General features: G+C 45.0%; 1 protein-coding gene across 1 annotated transcript in view; it reads left to right on the forward strand.

Moving 5' to 3' along the window:
* The window catches only part of LOC131207788 (neurotrimin-like), a 37,784-nt gene extending 16,905 nt beyond the window's left edge, over positions 1-20,879 (forward strand). The window contains exons 2-10 of the mRNA XM_058200418.1: positions 10,277-10,383; positions 14,815-15,031; positions 17,702-17,860; positions 17,991-18,119; positions 18,315-18,465; positions 18,753-18,895; positions 20,406-20,531; positions 20,601-20,711; positions 20,787-20,879. Coding sequence (XP_058056401.1) covers positions 10,277-10,383; positions 14,815-15,031; positions 17,702-17,860; positions 17,991-18,119; positions 18,315-18,465; positions 18,753-18,895; positions 20,406-20,531; positions 20,601-20,711; positions 20,787-20,866 — 1,223 coding nt within the window. The 3' untranslated portion in view covers positions 20,867-20,879. The remainder of the gene's footprint in view (positions 1-10,276; positions 10,384-14,814; positions 15,032-17,701; positions 17,861-17,990; positions 18,120-18,314; positions 18,466-18,752; positions 18,896-20,405; positions 20,532-20,600; positions 20,712-20,786) is intronic.
* Positions 20,880-22,699: the final 1,820 nt, after the last annotated feature.

The raw sequence follows: 22,699 nt of genomic DNA on the forward strand, positions 1-22,699 counted from the left end.
CGTGCCAGCTCAAGGCACTCAAGGCAATAAATGTTGAGCACCGCTTAGCCTAATGTATCATGCTGCGGAATTGCATTATGTTGACTAATTTCGCCCCCTCTCGATGCCGGCGAAAGTTATTATTTATGCGAACAACAGCTGCAGGCGAAAGAGGGAACACCGGACGGCTAAAGACAGTTCGCAAAGACAGTTCGATATTAAAGAAATCCCATTCCTGGGAATTTCGAACATTAGTTCTCACGTGGCAGGATAGTTTCGTTCCAACTTCCACCACCGGCACCGTTCATGGATGTGCCTTGAGCCGGCTTGAGACGATGGCCCTGCGACAACAACTGGCGTCGAGTGAGTCACACACGGCCCGGGTGGCCCTCCCGCCAAGAAATCCACTATCAATTTATTACATTTTAACGCAACATGTGCCGAAGGATTAATTTTGACTTCGGTCGGACAATCGCGGTGCGGTGCTCGACTCCGAAACGAAACGCGGAACGAAAGGAACCAAGTTGTCCTCCCTTCCGCAAATCTTTGGCACAAGGCAGCAAACCGCACTTGACGCTGGGAAACAGAAATGTAGCGGACATTCAGCGATATCGGTCGTGGCTCGAACTCAAGCTGTTATCGGGCAGGAAAAATTTAGCCCTAGCTTTCCGTGATCGTGTGCCAACATAACTCACGCATCGAACTGGGACTCCGGGGTGCCCCCGTTCCAACCCACCCCGCACTTGGTGCGACTGAGTGTGGTTCCGTTTACTTGACGGTTTGCGGAAAGAACAAAAAAACACTAAAAGGAAGAATGGAAGGATGTAGATGGGACAAGATAGCGCCCCCTGGATCGGGCCACATAAGGGAAATGAGTTTTCCTCCACGCCTCCCTTCGGTTCGGCCTAATCCGTGACAGTCCGGGGTAGGTGAGGGTATGTTTTGCTGTTCCAACGAATTACGGCAAGTGGTTACGCCTTGCTAGGGGGAGGGCGATCGAAGGTATGTCGCCAGGGTGGAATTGTTTCCGCAACAGTGCGGTCGCCGGAAAAATCAGCGACCTCGCCAAGGGCAACAAGGAGCGGAAAGTGTGTTGTCAGTATGAATTTAGTGAAGTTATTTGCCTGGCACGGACAGGACGAGACGATTCCACTCGCATTGCCTTGAAAAATCGATTATTATAGTTTAGATCCGTGCCTAAACTGTTCCCTCGGATTGCTTCCGGAATGCTGTAGTCAAAGATATCGCATGCTTTGTTTGGAAGGATTAAAGAGACATTGAAGTCAAAAACTGCAAGAAAGTATGACAACAGAGTTGTTCTCAAAATTCAGATTCTTTTTGGTAGATTATTTTTGATGTTTTAGATATTTTTCAAATTTTTATACTACACCATGTTTCCATAACTTTCATAAATGTAGACAAAATTGTGCTTTATGCAATTTATTGGAAAACTTTTAAAACATAGAAACATTGTATCAAATTTAGTTTGTGTGAATCGAATAAACTTCAATTTTGTTATAAAAGACATATTAGTTATAAGCGAAAGCATCTTCAGACGAAAATCTGATAGTGATGCTGCTCGGGACGATCTTCGAGTTCCCAATAACGTGATCAGCAACAGCAAATGATCCTTTCTACATCCTCAACATATTCATTCAACAATTCAACGTTGGATTGCAGCAAATCCAGCAAACATTTTGCATAACAAGGAGTTTATGTTTCTCCTGCTCCACCAAGGACCGTTGCGACCGAAGTGGTAGGGCCAGAAATCGCCCACAAAACAGCACTTATCCGCTTAGGGATTTAAAGAAAAATTAAGAGTTGGCATTAAAATGTGGTTTGTTTCGTACCGTTTTTTTCGCCTACGCGAATCACTCCCATGTTTACATGCTCAAAAACCACGGCGGACGCCTTAACCTTCAACTCACAAAATTACGCCATCTAGTATCCGGGGCAACCTTGAAGTGATAGCACTGAATAAAGGGGACCCCACATCCGTCGGTTTGGTCGTGGGGTAATAGAAGTGGTTATTAAATCTGATTTTATAGCCCCATAATACTGTCGTAAATATGAAGAACTCTCATCCGCACTGTGGAATCCACTGAATTGCGATGATTGCTGCTCGGCCCGGCTACAGGACTCTCTGCACGACGCGGGGCCCACAGAAAAGGACTGTTGTGCAATAGCGATCCAGCCAGCGGATGAGGACCGACACTGGAGGTGGCTGTTTCTAACTTTTCCGTACCGGGCGTGACCGAGACACGGCACGCATTTCTGTCTGGCGCCAGCCAGCGTTTCTTCTGCGCCGTTCACGTAACAAGCTACACCGTTTTCGAATTTTCTCATTAGAGAAATTCCACCTCATTTCGCCGGCATGTCGTTTGCTAAATCGGCCACGGCCCTGCCTCCGGTGTCGGTGGGATGCGGAGCGATTTCACGGCACAAAACTAATCACCGGTGACAAGTGACAACATTTTCGTGGTCTGCTCGGAAGGAGGAAAAAAAGCGGAACGGTGATTGCGTGAAGCGTTGAAAATAGACAGATGCCCAAAGGATTGAGAGGCTATTTTGGGAGTGAAAACATCCAGCACAGGTCGGTGGCCGCCCGTTTGCAAGGGGTCCCTCCAAGCGGATCGGCACGTCGGCCGCGGAGGTCATGGGAAAGATTCATCATTCCCGTAGATGACATGTCACTGCACTGGGGAGAGAAAATATAGGTACCGCCGGTGGAAACGAACCCGAGGATGTCTAAAAGTGAAATACTTCTGAGCGGAAAGTGACGAAAGGCCTCTAATCTGCTTTTGTGAAAAAGAAAGCCTCATCGTATCGCACGTTATTGAACATGACGGGTTTTGATAAATAAAACAAAAAGGCACGTCGTTAAGACAAACTAAGACATTTGTACCCATTACGCGAGTGTTAGAAGAAGTATAAGATTGATGAGTCGATTTCGTTGTTTTTTGTTTTTGAAGAAGTTGTCTTGAGGTAGCAGCTTCCGTTTTTAAACGTTACATTACTTCTCACTTACTTACTGGACCTTACTTGGAAATGGCATTATATTTAAAATATTAAACAGTTTTGAAAGCCACCATCTAATATTTAATTATTGCCAAAAACTTTATTCTTGATTTGAGTGTTTATTTTGTTTTTTTTTGTTCCTTATTTTGCATTAACTTTATATTATATTAAAATGTTTTGAGTTTTCAAAGTCATGCAGTTTTATTTAACTCTTTTAAAAATACCTTCAGAGTTGTAGTTGTTCTAGAGGTACATAAAATAATCATAAATTGATTAACATTATATGAACTTGGATGAAAAGGAAGTCAATTATTTTCTCGATAGATGGCTGTAATTATCGATATCTCGTAAAGCATCGATCAAACTATTCAAAGTTTATGCGATGTTCCAAGCGATGCATTTTTGACATGTCATGTCCATCTAGGACATGCCAGTTTCGAATGTCGCGCAAAAATACGGTTTTCTTTCCCCCCCAACCAAATATTAGTTATTTGCGAAGTTGTAAAACGTACTCTTTCATTCCGATTCGTTCCAATGAAAACACTTACATAAAAGGATTTTACTACCCTCTTTACGTAGCCAAATGTGACAATATTTTCTTTTAAGACGTCCCCATCTCCGCCGGTGTTCATTTTCGCATCAACTGACGGTGATTACTGGTGACCGAACCATTAATCAAATTACGAGCCATCAATTTACGAGCGGCACACATTGGCACAAGAATGCGGCCTTCAAAATACGTCATCTTCAGCCGAACGGTGGCCGCCAAATCGTTGCGATCCTTTTAACAAAATCAATCCATAACAATCCAATACAGCAAGACTTTGCCTCGCTGCGTGTACGGTAACGACATTGTAGTTCGGGTTTGTCGGCCTCGCTAGAAGGTTGCCTTTATGGTGAAAGCCTTTTTTTATCTTCGTTTTCCGCTTCTCAAGGATCAAGGATCCCGTTCGTTGCGCACCAGCCAACGCATACGCCCGTGCCCGTGTTGGCCAACGGAAGTATACTTTTGACATCGTTTGACAGCAGGAAATCGAAATATGGAAATGGCGTGTACGTAAAAATCATAATGCATGGCCGTGGGGGCAGTTGGGGCCGTGTTCCGTTCCGTTCAACAACGCACGCCACCTTCCGTAGACCGGCGCACCGAGTTCCGAGTAGGTTCGCTGCCTCGGTGTCTATTTGATTTGGCGTTGGCTCAGCCTTTTGTGGTTGGTGGCTGGGTGAAGGTCCTTTTTCGGGGGAGCACTTTTTGTGGAGAAAGGATTTTTCAATCTACTTGCAAACTTGCTCCAATCCCTGCTCCGGCAAACGCGCCACTGCATAAATCTTCGCTCGCTCGGCGCCATCCGATGAGGGGGGGGGGTCCTATGTACACATTCACGAGCATAAATACACCGCTCCGCTAGGTGGAAACATGACCCTTCCCCAAGAGAGACGATAGCGCCACGTCGTTTTCGGGCGGAAAAACGACGCCTTTACCTTTGCTTTGTATTCCGTAAAAGGAGAGCAAATAAGCGGAAAATGAATAAATGTAAATATACTGGACACAGGCGAAGGATCCGTTCTCGGAGGAATTAATTCTCGGAAAGTGTTCTCTCGGCCAGAGAGAATGCAGTGCGGCGATGGTTACCTTGAATATTAATAAGTCATTTGCTGCAAACTGCTCCTGCTAAAACTACGTAAAGCCCACTTCACCATGGTGCGGTTAAAATGCAATAAATATTCTGAAACTTGGTGAAGTGCGACGTAGTCGATTCATAAAACATGGAAAAAATTCGATCAATTTGTTGCATAGTTTCCGAATTTTGATGGCCTGTGTGTTTCGGAGCACAGCACAACAGGGCCGTTTTATGCTTTCCGTTGCACTTGGAATTCTTTCTGATTGTACTGCAAACAAACAATCTAAATTGAAATACATTTGTGTCCATTACGATTTGATGATTCTTAAGGTCCGATCGATCTTTGGAGCACATCCATCAGATCATTTAGAACGTTATTGAGGCGTGCTGTCGAACAATAGACCTAAAATTCGTTTCTGCTCCCTGGCATCATTAAAGTTCCCTAAGAAATAAACCGAAAAGCCCTAAAATTGAACAAAGATATTCAAAGTTTAGATATAGTTTAGATAGTGTTTTATAACTGGCTGTCATGATTCGTCGTTAGAGCAGTATTTTGGGATAAATTGTTGAAATTTTCATTCAAATTTAGAAGTAGAACTAACATTGTTTAACTTCTGTTGTTGTTTCTTCTGTGAACATAAATGTTTGAATTAACAATCCTCCTAGTCCTATTTGCTACTGAAGCCAAAACATAATGGAACACGGTGTTCTTCGGATACCGTGGTCGCACCACGTAGCACGCATTTTGAATTCCTTCCAACCGGCCAAACCCTCGACAAAGAATACTATTTATGGATTGAACGCCGTTCGCGTAATGCTAGTAGTTTCGATTCCTATCGAAGCGAGGAATTTGTTGAAGCCTATTTTTAAAAAGTACTTTTCAAAGCGTTTCGAAAATTGGAACAAGGGAAATTGGATGTATTGCATAGAGTTGGGATTATTTTAATAGTGATGATGTCGATTTAGAAGAATACTTTGTATATTTTTTCTAAAATTGCCGATATTTTATGTTTTTCGGCAAAATTTGGTTACCATTTTTCGACGTCGCATGGCCTTGTTCATGCCTCTAATATCAACGCTTAGCTTTTGCAATCGCTAATGAGAGGTAATTGTTATTTTAATAAAATTAATCCCTGTTACATAAAACTTTTCCTTTTTTATCTTCTTTTCCAAACCAAACATAATTTTCACCCCTTTCCAGAGCCCACCTTGTTCACCCGGCCGTAACTACGTTTCCGGTGTCAATCGTTTCCGGTCAATTGCTCTAATCCTCCCTACCTGGAGGCACAACTTACGCTGCAAAGTGCAGTTCGCCCACAATCACTGCTCCAAAATCACATCAAACAATTGAATGTGAAATTCACTTTGCTTACGATGGTTCACTTTTACCACTATTGCCATTGAGAGCTTGCTTACTCCGCCGTCGTGATCGTCCCGTTCTAGTTCGAGTAGTCCCAGGCGGGCGGTGGGCTTCCAATTCCGGCGTTCCGACGTTCCGACACAGCCAAGTTCCGTCTCCTTGGGCCCGGTTTTGATCTCCGCTGACATTGGTTCAGAGACATAAACAACGCCCATCCCAACACTGGCACCGCCACTAACGACACCACAACGACTACTGCCTGCCTGTTGCAGCTTCTTCTCCGGCGGCACACTCCGGTGACACTTGACAATGGCACCGCACCCCCGTCCGACTGCTCGGTCCCGTGCTCCTGCGACCAAAAGTGATCCTTGGAGTGAGGGAGTTAGTAGACCGCTGGCGCTGGAGAGTCTCGCACAATACAACAATGCAGTAAAGTACAAACTTTTGCATGGGGTTTTTGTGTTGTCACCACCCTCCGGTGGCGCTCCGGCTTATAGCGTCTCCGGTGCTTTATCTTGTTCGCCGTCGTGAGGGACCCTTTTTGCCCATCCTCTGTTCGCTATTCTAAATTTTGCTCTCCATTTTGCCCTTTCGATCGAGCACGGCGAAAGCTGGAAGGAAAAAGTTTATGTTTATTGAAAAAAAACCTGTGAGAGAGCAAATGCGGCATGCGGTATGCGGCAGGGGCTGGCCGGGCCAGACCAGCATCGCTCGGGTTCGGGAGAGAAAAAGTATTTCATGCGTGCTTAATTTAGAAAAATATGCTTCGTATGCAACGCATCCCAGGTAGCACCACCCATGGCCACCGTCGGTTTGTCGCAGGCCGGCGACCGGATGTTTTCGTGCATGTTCCCGGTGTTCTGGCATCGCACGTGGACACCTACCGTGCGGGGACAGTTCGGGGGGAATGGAACCGGTTTGGGGCGAGCGTTGGAAGTGCAAGTTTGATCGAAAACAGCAAACCGCGGACAGACATAAATCCCGAAACCCGCAAGGCAAAGCCCGGAAATGGCACGGTTGCATTTATCGTTACACAAATGGATCTTCGGCTTGGCTGTTGTGCGGTTTGCCGTCGAAAATTGTCCGACGTGGGCTGCGAATGTGCCAGAATGTAGTAACAGTGGCGTAATGCGCGAGTGTTGAGTGAGAGAAAGGATTCAAGGTGATCTCTAAAAATAGTGCAAATTTGAAGGCAACGTAATTTGATAAATATAGAGACTCATTTCCAATCACAGATGGAGATCTTATGAGTTTGAATTGAGCTTTGGGGAGACCTAAAGATATAGTGTTTTCACCAATATAGTTTTACGTTGTTCATTTAGAACATTAATCAGCGTTTCTCAGCCGAATAGCTCTGGAATCCCATTTTTGTGTTTGAAAACCCCAATATGCAGTCGAAAGTTATCATCATCAGCGTTTTTACCCATCTTTTTACGCCCGATCGATAAAGTTCACTATTTTATTTTATTTTAATTATTGTTTCAGTTCAATTGCTCGGATCCGGGTGTGGAGATTTGTCTATGTTTGATTCTAAACATTCTACTCGCTGGATAATTCTAAACCGACCAACTGTGTGTTTTGTATCAAATTAAAATATTTTCAAGTATGAGCTTTTATCAGCCCTTTTTTGTTCCTTGATTTTTTGCCACAAAACCTAGCAATTGTCTAAATTAAAATCATTTTCAAATCGGCGGAACAAAATGGGATAATCTGGCGGGGCCGTGTGCTGTTCACGAAAATCGGCCATTTACGAGCGAATTTTCAATCAAGTCTTTAATCCGATCCCCGGTCGGGCACCGGGTCGCTTTGGCGGTTCGAAGAAAGTTTTCGAGCCGGTTTCGCCGGCTCTACGGTTGGATTGAATGCTCGTTAAAACAATCTCGAACTCATCGACTTCATTAGACTCACACGAGAACGTGTGGGGTACCGTGTGTCTGGTTCGGGCGGGCGGGCATTCTCCTTCGCCCAGAAGGTTCGAGAAGATTTTTTCTTCGTCCCCGAGCTCGGGGCAACATTGTCACCAACGGGGCTACACGGCGCTCTTCTATACCGTGGTCTGTTGGGGGTTGTGCAGTCTTTAATTTTATTTACTTCGACTGCCGACATTTGTGGAATATTAAAAGAAAATACGTACGTCGTCCCGGGTCGTCCCTTTATCTCCGGGGTCCGGGGTCCATTTTTGGTTTCGCCATTTCGGACCGGACACGGACTCGACGTTCGAGCAGACAATAAATGGACTCCAAAAGCGAAGTTCTTCGGCGAAACTGTCCGCTTCGTTATCCCGGTTCGCCGCTGCCGGCGATGCATCGCAACCGCAGGGACCTCACCTTTGGGAATGTATGTGTGTGTGTGTGTGGGTGTGAGGGTGGATGTCCTTGGGCACCGACGGCACTAAAAGGATGACCGTTCTTCCGGCATCCACCAACCGGTGGCCGCTGCCGTTCTGCACGGCAGAATCGAAATTAGGTTGAATCACCATCCCAGTATCAACCTTAATTGAATTACAATTGTATCCTTTCTCTCCGGGCGGCATTATCCTTGCCGATTACGTGCCACGGATTGCCCTGATCACTACCGATGGCCTCCGGCGTGTCGGGCCAGAGCTCCGAGGTGGTTTAGTTTACAGGCTACATTATCGGGGCTCGATTGAAAACGAGTATTTTCAGTAAAGCTTACGAGACTTTGCTTGAAGAAGAAAAAAGAACCTGCTAGCCAGTGAAAAAAAAAAGAACGGTAGAATGGAACCACATGGATTGGATTTGATAGATTAGTATTCGGTCGTCGTTTCGACAGTGTTCGATTAAAAAAATTTAAGACTACGTTTCAATTGTAAAACTTTTGTTATATGAAGGATGGGCTCGTTTGTGAATGAGAATTTCATGCTGAAGTATGCTCGGATCCTCTTTCGATTTCTACTTCTGTTATCATCTTTATCAATAAATTTTCAACAAGCTCTTATTCATGTTATAATTATATTTAAAAATAGCACGTGTTTTTCCTTGTGTGCTCCATTTATCGCCTTTTTTATACTCTGGTTTTTTTTGTTATACTCAACAAAGAAGCTGTGCTTAGAAGAATACTTATTTTTTAAGCAATCTGCAATTGCTATCATTAATTAATAAAATGGCATATTTTTAACATTTTACTCATCAGTCTGCCGTTCCGTTATGAAATATTGCAACGTAGGCTCCTAATATTCTGTTTTGAATAAAACTAAATTACACCGACCGAAGGCAGTTTCTGTAACGAATGGCTTTAGGCGATGGGTCTACCGCAGGGAAGAACAACTTCTGCCTAGCATCTGCCATGTCCTATGACCATAGGCGAAGTCCTCCGCCTTTACATGGTCCCCCCCAGGCCAACTAGAGCCAGCACTCCGTGCAGCGATTGAATGAGAGGGCAAGAAAAAAGCTGTATTTAACGTGACCGGAATAGCGAAAAAATCTAGCCCATGATTCGCCATGAACCGAAATGTGATGGAAACGCTGCGTGTATGTGTTTGTGTGCATTAACCTAAAACTCACGACTCACGGCCGGCGAGGAGGGTGGAAAATAATTTTCCAGAAAACTGTTGACTTTTTCGTTGACTTTGATGTATGGGAAGCGTTAGGTTGACAACCCCGTGTCATGCACTGAGGGGAAAAAGCGAACTTTTAGCAAAGGTGCTTCAGGTCCAGGCGGCTGCCCGGGTTGGTGTACTGGCTCTCCTGTCCGACCGTCGACTGGACCGTCGACGGCCCGACAAGCGTGATCGAATGAGGCTGGATAATGAAGGATAATTTGACTCCCGGGACGACGGATGCCGACACAGTCAGTGGGCACTGCTCACGACGTGTTCACGACGTGTTCACGGCGATGTCTTCCAACGTACCACCATCATTCGTCGCTAATGAACGGTCGGCGAGTACGATTGTTGGCGGCATAATCCCGAGTTCCCGAGGTGCTTGTTGAAGGCTTCATTGTAAAAAGTTCTACCAATCGGTGATGGGCGCTCGTCTGCGGCACAGTTTATTTTATCGACAGGACTCCAACTGTTTACGAGCTTCACGCGAACTGTCGATTATAATGAGCGTAGGGCAGGTGGGATCCATCGGCAACTCGGTGGCCACCGGAAACTCAAATGTTCTGACACGACACGTCGGCGTTATGACAGCATCCGCAAATGTTGAACACTCCAGCACGTTCCGGTGTGCTGGAGGTTAGCGAACTGTCCAACGTGTATGAGTTATGTCGTAATATAATCAGCCTTTTTCCTTAATACCTCTGCTGATAGTTTCCATTTCCACTGCCGTTTCAGCTGTCCTGGAGGATCCTGAGTTCACCGATGTTATAGAAAACATAACTGTTCCGGCGGGGCGCAACGTTAAGCTCGCCTGTTCAGTCAAAAATCTCGGCTCGTATAAGGTAGGCAACTTTATTCATTTTTCATTCATAATGATTGCTTGTGTAAAGTTTGCTCAATATTTCATTAAGTATCTATTAAATCATTGTTTTTTATATTAAGTATTCTGCATCGGTCGTTCTTCATTAGGACACTACTTTTTGTCGCTTTTCCGTTGTTCACAACACAACTCGTTCCTTTTAATGATCTCGTTGGATTAAGTTTAACTACTTTTTAACGCTTTTATAATGTTTACTATTTACACAATTTAGTTGTATTTCGTGTTATGTTGCTTAGTATTTTCTTGTTCCCGCTATTAAAAATAATTATCATTAAAAATCTTAAAGTTCAATCATATTTTTCATATCACGACAAGCGATCTTACAAATATTTAACTGCCTTCTTAGTAAACTTTCTTTTTGAGGTTTTATGTCTGCTTTTTTATTTTCTATCAATGTCCTAAATTTTGGCGAGAACTCTTTTGTTTCCTTCGCTTCACCTGTTTTCACCATTCTGGAGTTTCCTTATATTCTATACTTCTGCTTGCTGTCCAAGAGAAGGTTCTTCTCGGATCGGTTTCAACCCCGTAGCCGTACCAAAACTGTGGCATCCTGATTGTCGATGGCAATCCCGATTGTCCCGATTTCCCGCCCCCCATGCGAGGGAAGAGCTGGCCCTTCGCCCACCGGCCCCGAAAGCTGACAGTCACTACCACTATCAACACGGTCGAGACGATTTATAGGTTTGTTTACGAAATTTTCGCAGCACATTTTTCGGCTAGACTGATGTAATGGATTTTTCTTACTCCTTATAAAGCGCGTGTGCTGACGTGAGTTTTGAGAACGAAACGCCGCCTCGCTCGCTGCGTGCGCTGAACGAGGACGGCAGACGTGGCTGGGCTTCAAACCGCACCAGTTCGCGACTTCGGGGTTTAACTTCTTTTGGCCAGTTTGATTTTACTTTTGCTGAATGGGGAGAAAACATTCGAAATTCGTTTCCGCATTCGGTTCGTGCCAGTTGAACCCGGAACCGGCGGGAAGATCGGCGGTAGATAAAGAAGTTCTGCAAGGTTGACGGCAAGCCTGGAGAGCGAGGGCCCCGATTACGGGGCCAACAGTCGGCGGGCGCACTGTTTCACAGATTTGTTCGTTACCGGTGAATGGCTCGGAAGCCTTGGCATAGGACATAAATTATGTATGGGTCGGAATCGAAACCGACCCTGGCTTCCCGGCGATGCTGGTCAAGTGTGCATGTCTGCACTCAGTGCAACCCGGGTGTCAGGACGGATTTCCTCCGGCACCTTCGGACAAATTTCGACGGAGTAGCATTTAATTTTCCTCCTTATCCTTCGACCTTTTACTAAATTGGCTCAGCTTTATGGTGATGCCATGGATAGCGGCACTTTAAGCGATAGTTTTGCAGCAAACTTTCGATCCGAATCGATGTCCTTATTAGAACGACGTTAGAAGGATGCATTAGGGCGTGTTGAATAGTTTGAACCGTTCACAGCTTCGGTCAACTTCACTTTTATGGTGACTGTAATCGATTACTTAAAAGCAAGCCAAGGCGGGTTCTTCAGAATTAGTTTGGATGCAAATAAAGGGGCAAGTGTGTTTGTCGCTATAATGAAGAAATATGAATTCTAAATATGCACGAATTTTTACTAGAACTACGCGAACTCAGATTGATAAGTAGTAAAGTATGGGCTGTAAGTAGTTTAAGGGCTCGTTTCGCAACATCCATGCAATGAATGACTGTGACGTTTTGCACCATCCATTCAGAGTGTAGCAGCATCACGTGCGATTCTACCACCGGTTCCCGCCGGTTTGAAAAGATGGCAATTAATCACAAAAAATATAAAGACTGTCACGCAGGAAAAAAGTGTCAAACTAATTATGTTTAATGGTTCTGAACTCCGACGAGCTCATTATGCCGCACGCCGTTCGTGAATGTGATGTAACATGATAAAGATTTGATGTGGTGATTTTGCAATGGCCAAGCAAATTCTCCATATTTTTAAGACGAAAACGTGGACATTTTAACATATCAAACGTTACAATGTAGGTTTATCGGTAAAAAAAGATTAGATCGTGAATGAAAAATTGATCCCATTTTTTGGTACTGTTAAAAGTAACCAGACTCCGTGGAGTAGCCGCGGCCACCGAAAGGTGCTTGATCCGCACCACGACCAGTTGCGCCTTCAGCGCAGCAGCATTGAAGATGGTTACCTCGCAAAGTGAAAGCGATTCATCAAGGATGTACCCACGGGGCGTCGCGACCATGCAGTTTTGCGAACCCGAAAAAGAACCTGCGATGGTTGATTGTGAGGCTCCTCCAAAGTCACGTTGCCAGAAAGGATGATTAAATTGGTGAAAAAGACGCGGCGCGTACCACCGGAATTGGGTCGCCTTGGTCGAGAGATTGCAGCAGGACGCGTCCGTGATAAGGCATGTCTGGGGCCGTGCCCCAAAATCCACGGCACCGAGCGGATTACGAATCATTCTGCAACACCTTTTTGTGAGGCAGGAGCACTACGGCTCCTAGTGATGGTGGCCGTAACGATTTACTCTAATTAATTTCGAATTTGTTGCAAAAATTAGTTAGTTTGAATTGGTTTCAAAATCCATTGCAATAAATATCGCAACGTTTAACTTTAGGGCAAACGACATAACCCAAAGCTTGTTTTTAAGCAGAACCTAATTTCTTCCTACCGATGTTTTTTGTGGCCAGAGCAGAGCCCCAGCATTACCCATTGTGCCGGGAAGCGGTGAGATTTTATTTACGTGTCGCCTCATTTTGAAGACCCCTGCCGTGTGCCGAGCGCTGGCGTGTGGCGTGGTGCAGTGTGAGAATATTTCGATTACAGGGAGCCGGAGCCGGCGACTTGCTGGTTTCTCTCGCCATTTCACAAAAAGGACGTCCTAAACGGGCCCGGTCCCCTGGCGTCGGGTCGGATGGTTTCGGAACGACCCTAAACGGTGACGGTGGTGGTGGTGTCAACAATAAAGGTCGACAAAAGCGATAATGGGAAGAAAATGACGTTGCCAGTTTTGTTGACTCAGTTTGAAATTAGTTTAATTTTAAAGCTCCCCATAATAATAATTATGGGATCCGTTTTGGGGGCTGCGAGTCGAGTGCCGGCGTGCCGATGGGGATTTTTTGGCGCTCGATACGCTGCTACCGGCAAAACGATTCGAATTTCTCGACCTTTGGCACGGATTTTAGGATTGAACATTTTATGTTGCACAACAAATCGAGTCGAGCCGGGAGAAAAAAGGACGTAATTTATGCAGGATCATGATTTCTTGCGATTGAATCACTCTAGTTATATGGCTCGATAATAGTGCAGCCGGATCGGAGTGGATCGGCTCAACAGGATCCGAAGACCTTTCGATCATCGGTTCTTATACACGGCATTTAAAACCCCGCTATCCCTGAACTGTGCCAGCGAAAATGGAGAAACATTTTCGCCAAACGGCGAACGTCGCGTCGTGTTGAATATTGCAGCTTATTCAGCCTACGGAACCCAATTACCACGGCGCGCAGGACAGGACCGAATAGTTTGGCGTCAGCCCAAGGGGTAATGTTTGTTTTATTTAAATTACACCGCTCAGACTCGGCTTACAAATACGTTCCACCGGCCAGGACCCCGGCTTCGCTTTTATGACCGCCAGTGGGAGCCAAGAGCAGCAGCAGTAGCAGCATATGCTTAGCCCTTTACGAGTAGAATTTTTGGACTTAAAAGCAGACCGGAAACAGGCCCTAGTTTGGCCTATTCAATTAAAAGGACATTTCTGTGCGCTCTTAAGTGCAGGCCGAACGCAGAACGGCCCCATCCGCCGGCAGACGTATCCATTGCAGTGGTAATTTTTATCGCTGATCATGTCGAGACACACGAGGCAGCCCGGCGCGTCCCTTTGACTTGGTACCGGCCCAATGCGAAAGAGGTGACAATTTGTGGAAGGCCGGCAAAGGTTGGGCGAATTTTTACGGCCGTGATTTAAACGGCCGAAAGCCGTGCTTTCTCTGCGGAACGGTTGCGGTTGGAAAATTTATGTTTGCAGCTATCATTGTTTATGATAAACATTGACCGACCGACCGGTCGAGGCGAAGGTCATGTTTACATTCGATTAGCCCGCTACTTCGAAATCGTCCTTTGCGAGCTGATTGCTGATGGTGTGGTGACTGAAAAAAGGACCTCTTTTAACGGCAGGACATCGGGATGACGGCGGTTTGATGACGGTCTTCGTCAGCCTGTGGAAGCCCAAGCCCAAAGCTCTGCAAACGATAGAGCACGCGTCTGTGGCCATCGCGCCTGCGGGCTGACGGGCTGATTGATTGATTGATCCGATTCCAGTGTAAATGCCAGTATCGTGATGAAGATGAGCACCCGAACGGCATAGAAAAAATCGATTCCGATTTATTACTTCGTATCTAAATTCTCTTCGGTACAGGTTGCCTGGATGCACTTCGAGCAGTCGGCCATCCTGACGGTCCACAATCATGTCATCACGCGGAACCCGCGGATCAGCGTTACGCACGATAAGCACGATAAGCATAAAACGTGGTTCCTACACATTACCAACGTGCAGGAGGAGGACAAGGGACGCTACATGTGTCAAATAAATACCGTGACCGCCAAAACCCAGTTCGGGTACCTGCACGTAGTCGGTAAGTTTTTCATTCCAATTTACATCTTTCGACTCTTCGCTAAGCGTATGGGACATTAATTAGTTTTTGCGATTTGGAAAACCTACCTACCTTTGATAGGTTATAATTTGGTGGTTTTACCGCACCAGCACTTCGGGAACACTTCATCTGGAACATGTTACATCCATTCGTTGCAGTACTGGCAATTGGTTTAATCGTATCAGGCGCTAATTTGATTTTTCGCCGCTCTCGCTCAGACGTCCTTATTATCACTTTTAATGCTTTTCATCGATCGGAAAGTAGACGCAAAAGAGCCCATTTCCATCTTCCACTCCTCGTGCGATAGAGAGAAATAATTTGCATACACAGTTTAAAGACACTTGTTGCATCTGCCCATCGATCATGGGGAGATAGCCCAGCGTGCAGTGGCATCGGAAACTGCTAGCGCTTAATTGGGTGCCGGCAGAGCGTATCCTCGTTCCGTCATACGTCATATTTGCCAACCGACATCACGGTTGCTCACTTCTGTTGCCTTCCGTAAAGATTTCGTACGCCCAACGGGATGGGTTGGCCGCACACCGACGAACTGCAGTAAGTTGGTTACGATAGTGACGATTTAACAGTCGACAACGGTCATAATTCAATATGCCTGTGTCTCCGCAGAAGCCATAGACTGCGGATGGCGGCGGTGACGCCGGCCAAACACAGCGTATCATATTCATCATTTACTGTCGATTTATCAGACCGTTAATTCAATTATGGCTCGTCGGCATACACTTCGGGAACGGACGACAGTGCCGTGACGTTAAATGACCGCGTTAGCATTCGAACATTTCCAAACGACTCACTCAGCAACTCGGATTAATCAGTGATGACATTTGCTGTTAAGCGAATGTCGCACCGACTCAACGCCACTGGAAGATTGTGCTGTCTGTAGTTAATCAGAAATCTCAGTTTGGGAACGATTGAAAGTGTTAGGCCGTATTATTAACGTGTCAACCTGGGATGATTTCTGAAAGTATGAACCTCGAAAAGAAAGTTCATATCTTACTAAAATTAATTGAAAATCGATGCAAAATCGAGTTTTATTCTTGCAATGCTTGTCCTAAGCATTGCTCCAAAAAAGTAGGATAGCAGTTGGTCAATAGGTTCCAATTTCCATACACTTCTGGTGTAGGAAAACTTATCGATTACATACAACCAACGCCTATCGATCGAGAATCGCCGCTTATTTGCACCATTCAAAGTCGGTGATTTCTTTTCCCGATTTGAAATCTATAAACCACGAGGGAAAGGACCAACAGGCAAAAGAAAAAAAAACTTTTCTTTAGAATCGCTTCAACTAAGAAACATGAGGCAAAAAAATGTCTAAAGGCGCTGTGCCATCGAAAGGCCACACAACACAAAACCAGCAGCAGGCTCAACCAGCCCAGGCTCCGAAAACTCGCCTAGGAAAGCGAAGAACCGTCACGAAAGTTTTCTTTCGACTTTGGTGAAGTGAAAAATTGAGAAATTTTTCGCAAATTAAATGTCACATCCACAAAAATCACACTCACCATTTGAATAATCATAATGCACACTGCGCCCGGAAATGGTTGGTGCGCCCGAGAGTGAATCGGTCGTCGCAACAGGGAACGGCACTCCGAGGAGCGGCCCCGGGTGTTTCTCCTCGGTTGCCCCTCGAAGGCTTACACGCAGCGGTATTCCATCATCGGAGCGGTCGAAATCCAAATTTTCGATTATCAATACTTTCTTCTGGGCTGTGCCATATGCCGAGGCTGCCGCGAATGCGAGCGGACATACGATTGGTGGTTTTCGGTACAGGCACAGGAGAGCGGCACACGGATTCTTGATAATTTGCATTATTTATGAGTTCGATAATGCCGGCGACATGCTTCGTATGATCTTCGCTCACTTCAAAACGGACATAGCTTCGTTGAAAGATTTACTAACTTGACTTGGGGACTGGTGGAAAACTTTCGATTCGACAGCTTCTCGCCTCACGGTTCTCTGCGCAGATTGGTTCGTCGACGGAGCTTAGTGTTAGCCACACCATTTTGGGGTGACAAAACTTGGCAGGGAAAGGTTTTTTGGCAAATAATTGAACGATTTAGCAGATTGTCTCGTCACAACACATTTGCCTTCCCCGGAAGTGATGACTACGGAAGACGGACAGTTTGATCCCAGTTTATCAAAACTGTGCCACAGGCGATCGGAAGACGCATCATGCCTGAGAAGAGAACCGTATTGAACCTATTCAGTATGAAGCCTTGACGAATAAGGCAACTTTTATGGCAAATACAAATAAATTAACTTTAATAAGGCAGACTTTTATGTACCAGGAACACTTGGTATTTTATACAACATTGACATACCAATGAAACATATTAAATTAACGATTTTTTGAAGTATTACTTGTTATTTTCTATCATGTACACTTCTGCAAATCTGTGTCCATCATATTTTTCTATTATTGAGGTAAAATTGAGGTACACGGTATCTCAAAATAGCTAATTTATTTTTCCTGAGCGCATGTATTTGAGATAATATGATGAACCGTAGATTCCAGATCTTTCCTGAAACCATCAAAGTCCGCCTGCCCCATACAACCTGCGCTGTGCGGTGGCTTCTCCAATCACTCGCTCTTCCCATTTTCCAGTCAATTTAAATTTTGCTCTCCCGATTGATTAGTGCCACCAAATATTGATGACTCCGTCTCGTCGAGTGACGTGATCGTCCGGGAAGGTGCCAACGTGACGTTGCGCTGCAAAGCGACCGGAAGTCCTCCACCGTCGATAAAGTGGAAACGGGACGATAACACGAAAATTGCCATCACTCGGAATAACAGTGGTAAGTAGTGCCAACAATCCATCCGCAGGGGGATACGCTGCGCCATTTTTCGCGGCCACTTGAGAGTCAGTTTAGTAGAAAAGGTGTACGCTGCTGCTAATTGATTAACTTCATCTCTCATCTCCAGTAGTCCTCGAATGGGAAGGCGATGCCCTGACACTGTCGCGCGTGTCACGATACGATATGGGCGCCTACTTGTGCATAGCAACGAACGGAGTACCGCCGAGTGTCTCGAAGCGCATTAAAGTCAGTGTTGATTGTGAGTATAGTGTACCGGAGTACTGGCCGATGTAGTCCATCAACTGTCCAGCCAGCGGCCGGCACTCTAAACGTTGTCATGGCACGCAAGCCAATCGATATCGTTTGCGTAGATTGATGCACATGCGGTTGTCGTGATTGTTTCTTCCAACTAAATCGGGTGCACTTTTTGTATCTCATCTCTTCGTCTGCGTAGTTCCACCGATGCTCTGGACCCCTCATCAGCTGGTCGGCGTCCCGGTCGGCTTCAATACGACCATCGAATGTAACATAGAAGCCCATCCTACCTCACTCAACTACTGGACGCGGGAGAACGATCAGATGATCCACGATTCGCTCAAGTACAAGTAAGTATCAAGTAGCTGTTTGCATTTACTTGATAGAGAGCTAAAGTATTAATGACTTTTGAACATTTGACAAACGGACCATAGCGTTCGAAGGTCCTTCAAGCGTTTTTTGCGAGATGAAATGGCACACCGATTGCCTACATCTAGGCGCAATAGTAGTATCGGGTTTAAAAATTTCAGCTCATGAATTTCGTTTAGTAATTTAAGTTATCAATTTTGTTAAATAAACAATGAGAGAATTTATTTTATTTCATAACGCTCGGTTCGCATTGTCCGTCATTTTGCAGAACCGAAACGATTCCCGGGAACCCTTCGTACAAAGCCGTCATGCGATTGCATATAGCCGACGTGCAGCACAGTGACTACGGTGTCTACAAGTGCATCGCTAAGAATCCTCGCGGCGAAACGGACGGCAGCATCCGGCTGTACTGTAAGTGTAAACGCTACATGTATTTATTCTTACAACATAATCTCCAGAAAAGCAACTGTTACCACGAGTGGGCGAATGGTGCCTCAATGGTCAACGTTGAAGCGAAAGATTAAAAAGTGTGAACGAAGCAAAGCATTATTTTCCACCATACTAATCGGTGGCCATGTGCTTACTTCCGTTTACCACCTGTTGCATGCTTGCCGAAGGTGTACAAGTCAAGTGCATCCTGCAAGCAGCGGAGCAACCGATAGCTTTGCTGGATTTGGCTACCGAGACCGTTCTGGGGAGCGCTGATACGACACAGTTGCAGGCAGGGACATTATCCTTCTCTACCACAAGCATGTGTTACAAGCTGTTCCACCCAGTGTACCGTCCCGTACAGCGACAGTTACAGCAGCGAACGTCGTATGACGGACACGGATTTCCACCCACCGCGTGTGCGATGAAGACTTCAAAGGATCAAGGAGTGTCGTCGCTCGAATCTCAATTCTTGTTGTCAGAACGACTTTGTGGCTCCTTCGAGAAGGGCCCCCCGCCTGATGTGCAGTGTATTTGTGCAACGCTTGGCTAACTGTTTGGGTTTGATTTCATTTGCACGTCCTACCGCAGTCTGTCTGCTGCTGGTTGGAGCTCCGGTACGTGTCCGTCGTCGTCGTCGTCGTCGCAGAAGTAGGAACTTATGGTTTTAGTTTCATACAATTTAGTTTTCAGAAGGGGAAGTTTTCTAGTTCCAATAATTTTTTTCCGCGTCACAATTGCCGCAGGAACCAAATACGCCAACGAGTTGACACTTTTTCAAAACAGATTTGCTTTGAGCAAACGACACAAAACGTTTTCTTGTTCATCTACTTTTTGGGATCACTGAAAGAGAACTTATTTTTGTTTTAGAATTTTAGAGACAAATAAGTACAAGAATTAGTCACTTGATAGTTTCTCATTCGATATCACGTACTTCATGTAAAATAAATCTTTATTCATTTCAAATTAGTTGAATGAGTTATGAATTTTATTTTTATGGTACCTCACTAAGCCTCATCGACCTAAACCAAAACACATCGTTCGTACGCACGCCCCTGAATGGCCAAAGAATTTATGATGCCAATCCGGTAGTGAAATAAATGCTATCTATTTTGTACCATCTTCCAACCGAACGATGGAACATAAACGTTGACATTGCTCATCTTTACGGACGCGTGATTTTCTTCACTGGAAGACTGCTTTCCGGTACGGTCGATAATGTTCCGTCCCTTGTGTGGTCAACACTGACATTCGAGAGCTGTTCAGTGGGTACTTTATTGAGAGGTAAACGCGTGCTGTCTAAGCATCAACAAATAAAGTGATTCATGGTACCAATAGAACGTCGAGTGATATCCGTACGTTGCCTTGGTATTGGAGCAATGAGACATCAATCAAAATGGCACTAAAGTCTCTAAGCCACTTGTCACCACTTTACTATAAGTCAAAAAGAGAGGGTTTTTATATTGAAATTTCGATCCCAATCCGTTCGTAGCATCCAGTCCACCTACCACGATACCACCTTCGACAACGGAGAGCATAACGACGACTGTGACCGCTACTCGCGTATACGAAACACCGTTTGGTTTGTCAACGATGACGGTGAACCTGTTTGACAAAGGTAAGACATTAGTTTCCAACATATCATACTGTTAGATTAATTCCACACTTTTCTACTGCACTTCGCAAGGCATTCAATATCAGTCCGACGTGAACAAGTTAAATCGTTCGGAACAGAAGTCGAGAGGTGCGAAGCCCGACCGGGACCGGTCGGTAGACGAAACGGCCGACACCAGTGGTGGTAAGTGTCCGAGATGTATCGAAAATTCTCTTTAAGTTACATTTTTGTTTTCGCTCAATGTTACGCTATTCCCAGGATCAACAATAGCCACTGTTCGGTGGATACCACTAGTTTGCACACTAGTTGCCGCGGTGCTGATCCCGCTGCTCCAGTGACGGTGACTCCAACCATTCAGTTCCGTTAGGGGATGCGTCATGCATTAAAAAAAATCAATTTGTTACACAATTGTTTATGCGGATATGTTGTGTCGAGTTTGTGAATAGCACAATGGTCTCATAATTAAGTAGCTATCACCCGGGTGCGGTGCAATTTGCGTATCCGTTCAAACATTTTTTCCTTCACCAACGCAAACGTGTAAATGAAGTTAAGTTTGATTGAATTTTATATTTGAGCATCCGAGCGGGAAAAATGTGTTAGTTTTATAGGCAAAACTCGGGCGTGTATGTGTCAGTGTGAAGGGGGTGATTTTGGGAACTTGTTCCCAACCACAGAGTGGCGACGGACGGCAACAACAACCTCACGGTATAGACCAGCGGCATATTACTAAGCTAAGGTAAACGAACAAAATCAAACACTTTTAGTATTAATACTCCTCTAACCAAATACACACGGAGCGCTGGCTGGAATCGTTGGATAGTATGTATATTAACTTGCCTTATTCAAGAGAAGGACACGGTGTAATGTGTAGTGGCGTTCCGTTAACTAAACACAAGTGAACCGAAATGTGTGCACAAAACAATCGCACAGTCGTTGTTGTTAAACGAACGGTCTGGTTTTGATTGAATAAAAGTCGCGAAACTGAGCGAATCGCGAGGTCGAGCGAGATCGTTGCTTAGCTAAACGACAGTGTTTTATTTGATTTGCTTTTGATTCGATTCTAGCTCTTTTACGTGTGCAGTGTTTATGTAGTATGTGGCATCCCGTTCAAGGCTGCCCTTGGCCCTCTGCAAGTGGCAGCAATGAAGTAAGTTTTTGCCAAAAATCGCCCAAAGGAAATTGGGTTTTTATCGGCAAATCTCTGTCCCCCTCTCTCTCTCTGGCGCTCTCTATCTCGTACGCACTGTCGTTAAGGGTTCCCTCGGGATCTGCTATTGCATCCCGAGAGTGACATCGATCGAATTTATGGTGTAGGTCAGCACGTAGAAGTCAGTCCTTGTGATGGTTTATGATTTGAAGGCAAACAGGATTGAACTTTGTCCCGAAAAGGTGATCGTTTGAACTGTTTTCATTACTTCTCATTAGTTCAGAAGGTTTTACAAAGTATATTCAGTGTCTTCAGCTTAATTTTGGTAATAGAACTAAAGATATCTCTAGCATCATTGCCAATGCTTTTGAGCCATTATTATGGTGGTGATGCTCATAACACACATTTCAGAACTTTGACGAAAACCACTGAACCAATGCAGGTACTGAACAGGATTACGAATTTGGTTAAAGCCCAACACACATCAGATACGAACTGTGGTTTTTGACTGGCCACAACTCAATCAACCCCCTATCATAAGCTATTCGTTGCAATACTTGAGCTATACAGTAAAACGGAAAGGAAAAAGCAGTTAGAAAGTAAGTAAGCACAAAGAAAAGGGTATGCCGTTTAGCCATAATATTAAAACTAAATCAAATTGTATCGTTGTTTATTATTCAGAAGAGCGCTACATACATACAACTGATGGAAAAAGGTATAAAAGGAAGCGGAATTAGGAAAAAAGTGTATTAATGTAAAAGCAACAGGTTTGGTGATGATCCTTCCCTGAAGAAAGTGGTGCATTAATATACGCAAACACTATAAGCAAGGAAGAAGGATGTACAAACTAGTAGCTACCGACAAACTAAGCGAATATCCTGTAAAACAACGAATCACAAACCAATCAGACGGAAGGCAACCGGAAGGCGAGCGTAAAGTGTACAGGGGAAAAAGGAAGTTGCCCTTTTCGCGTAAGAAATGGCACCGTTTCTTGCTTGATAATTCCGGTAACGTGCGCGACGGG

Source organism: Anopheles bellator, chromosome 2 (assembly GCF_943735745.2).
Source record: "Anopheles bellator chromosome 2, idAnoBellAS_SP24_06.2, whole genome shotgun sequence".
Taxonomy (NCBI): domain Eukaryota; kingdom Metazoa; phylum Arthropoda; class Insecta; order Diptera; family Culicidae; genus Anopheles; species Anopheles bellator.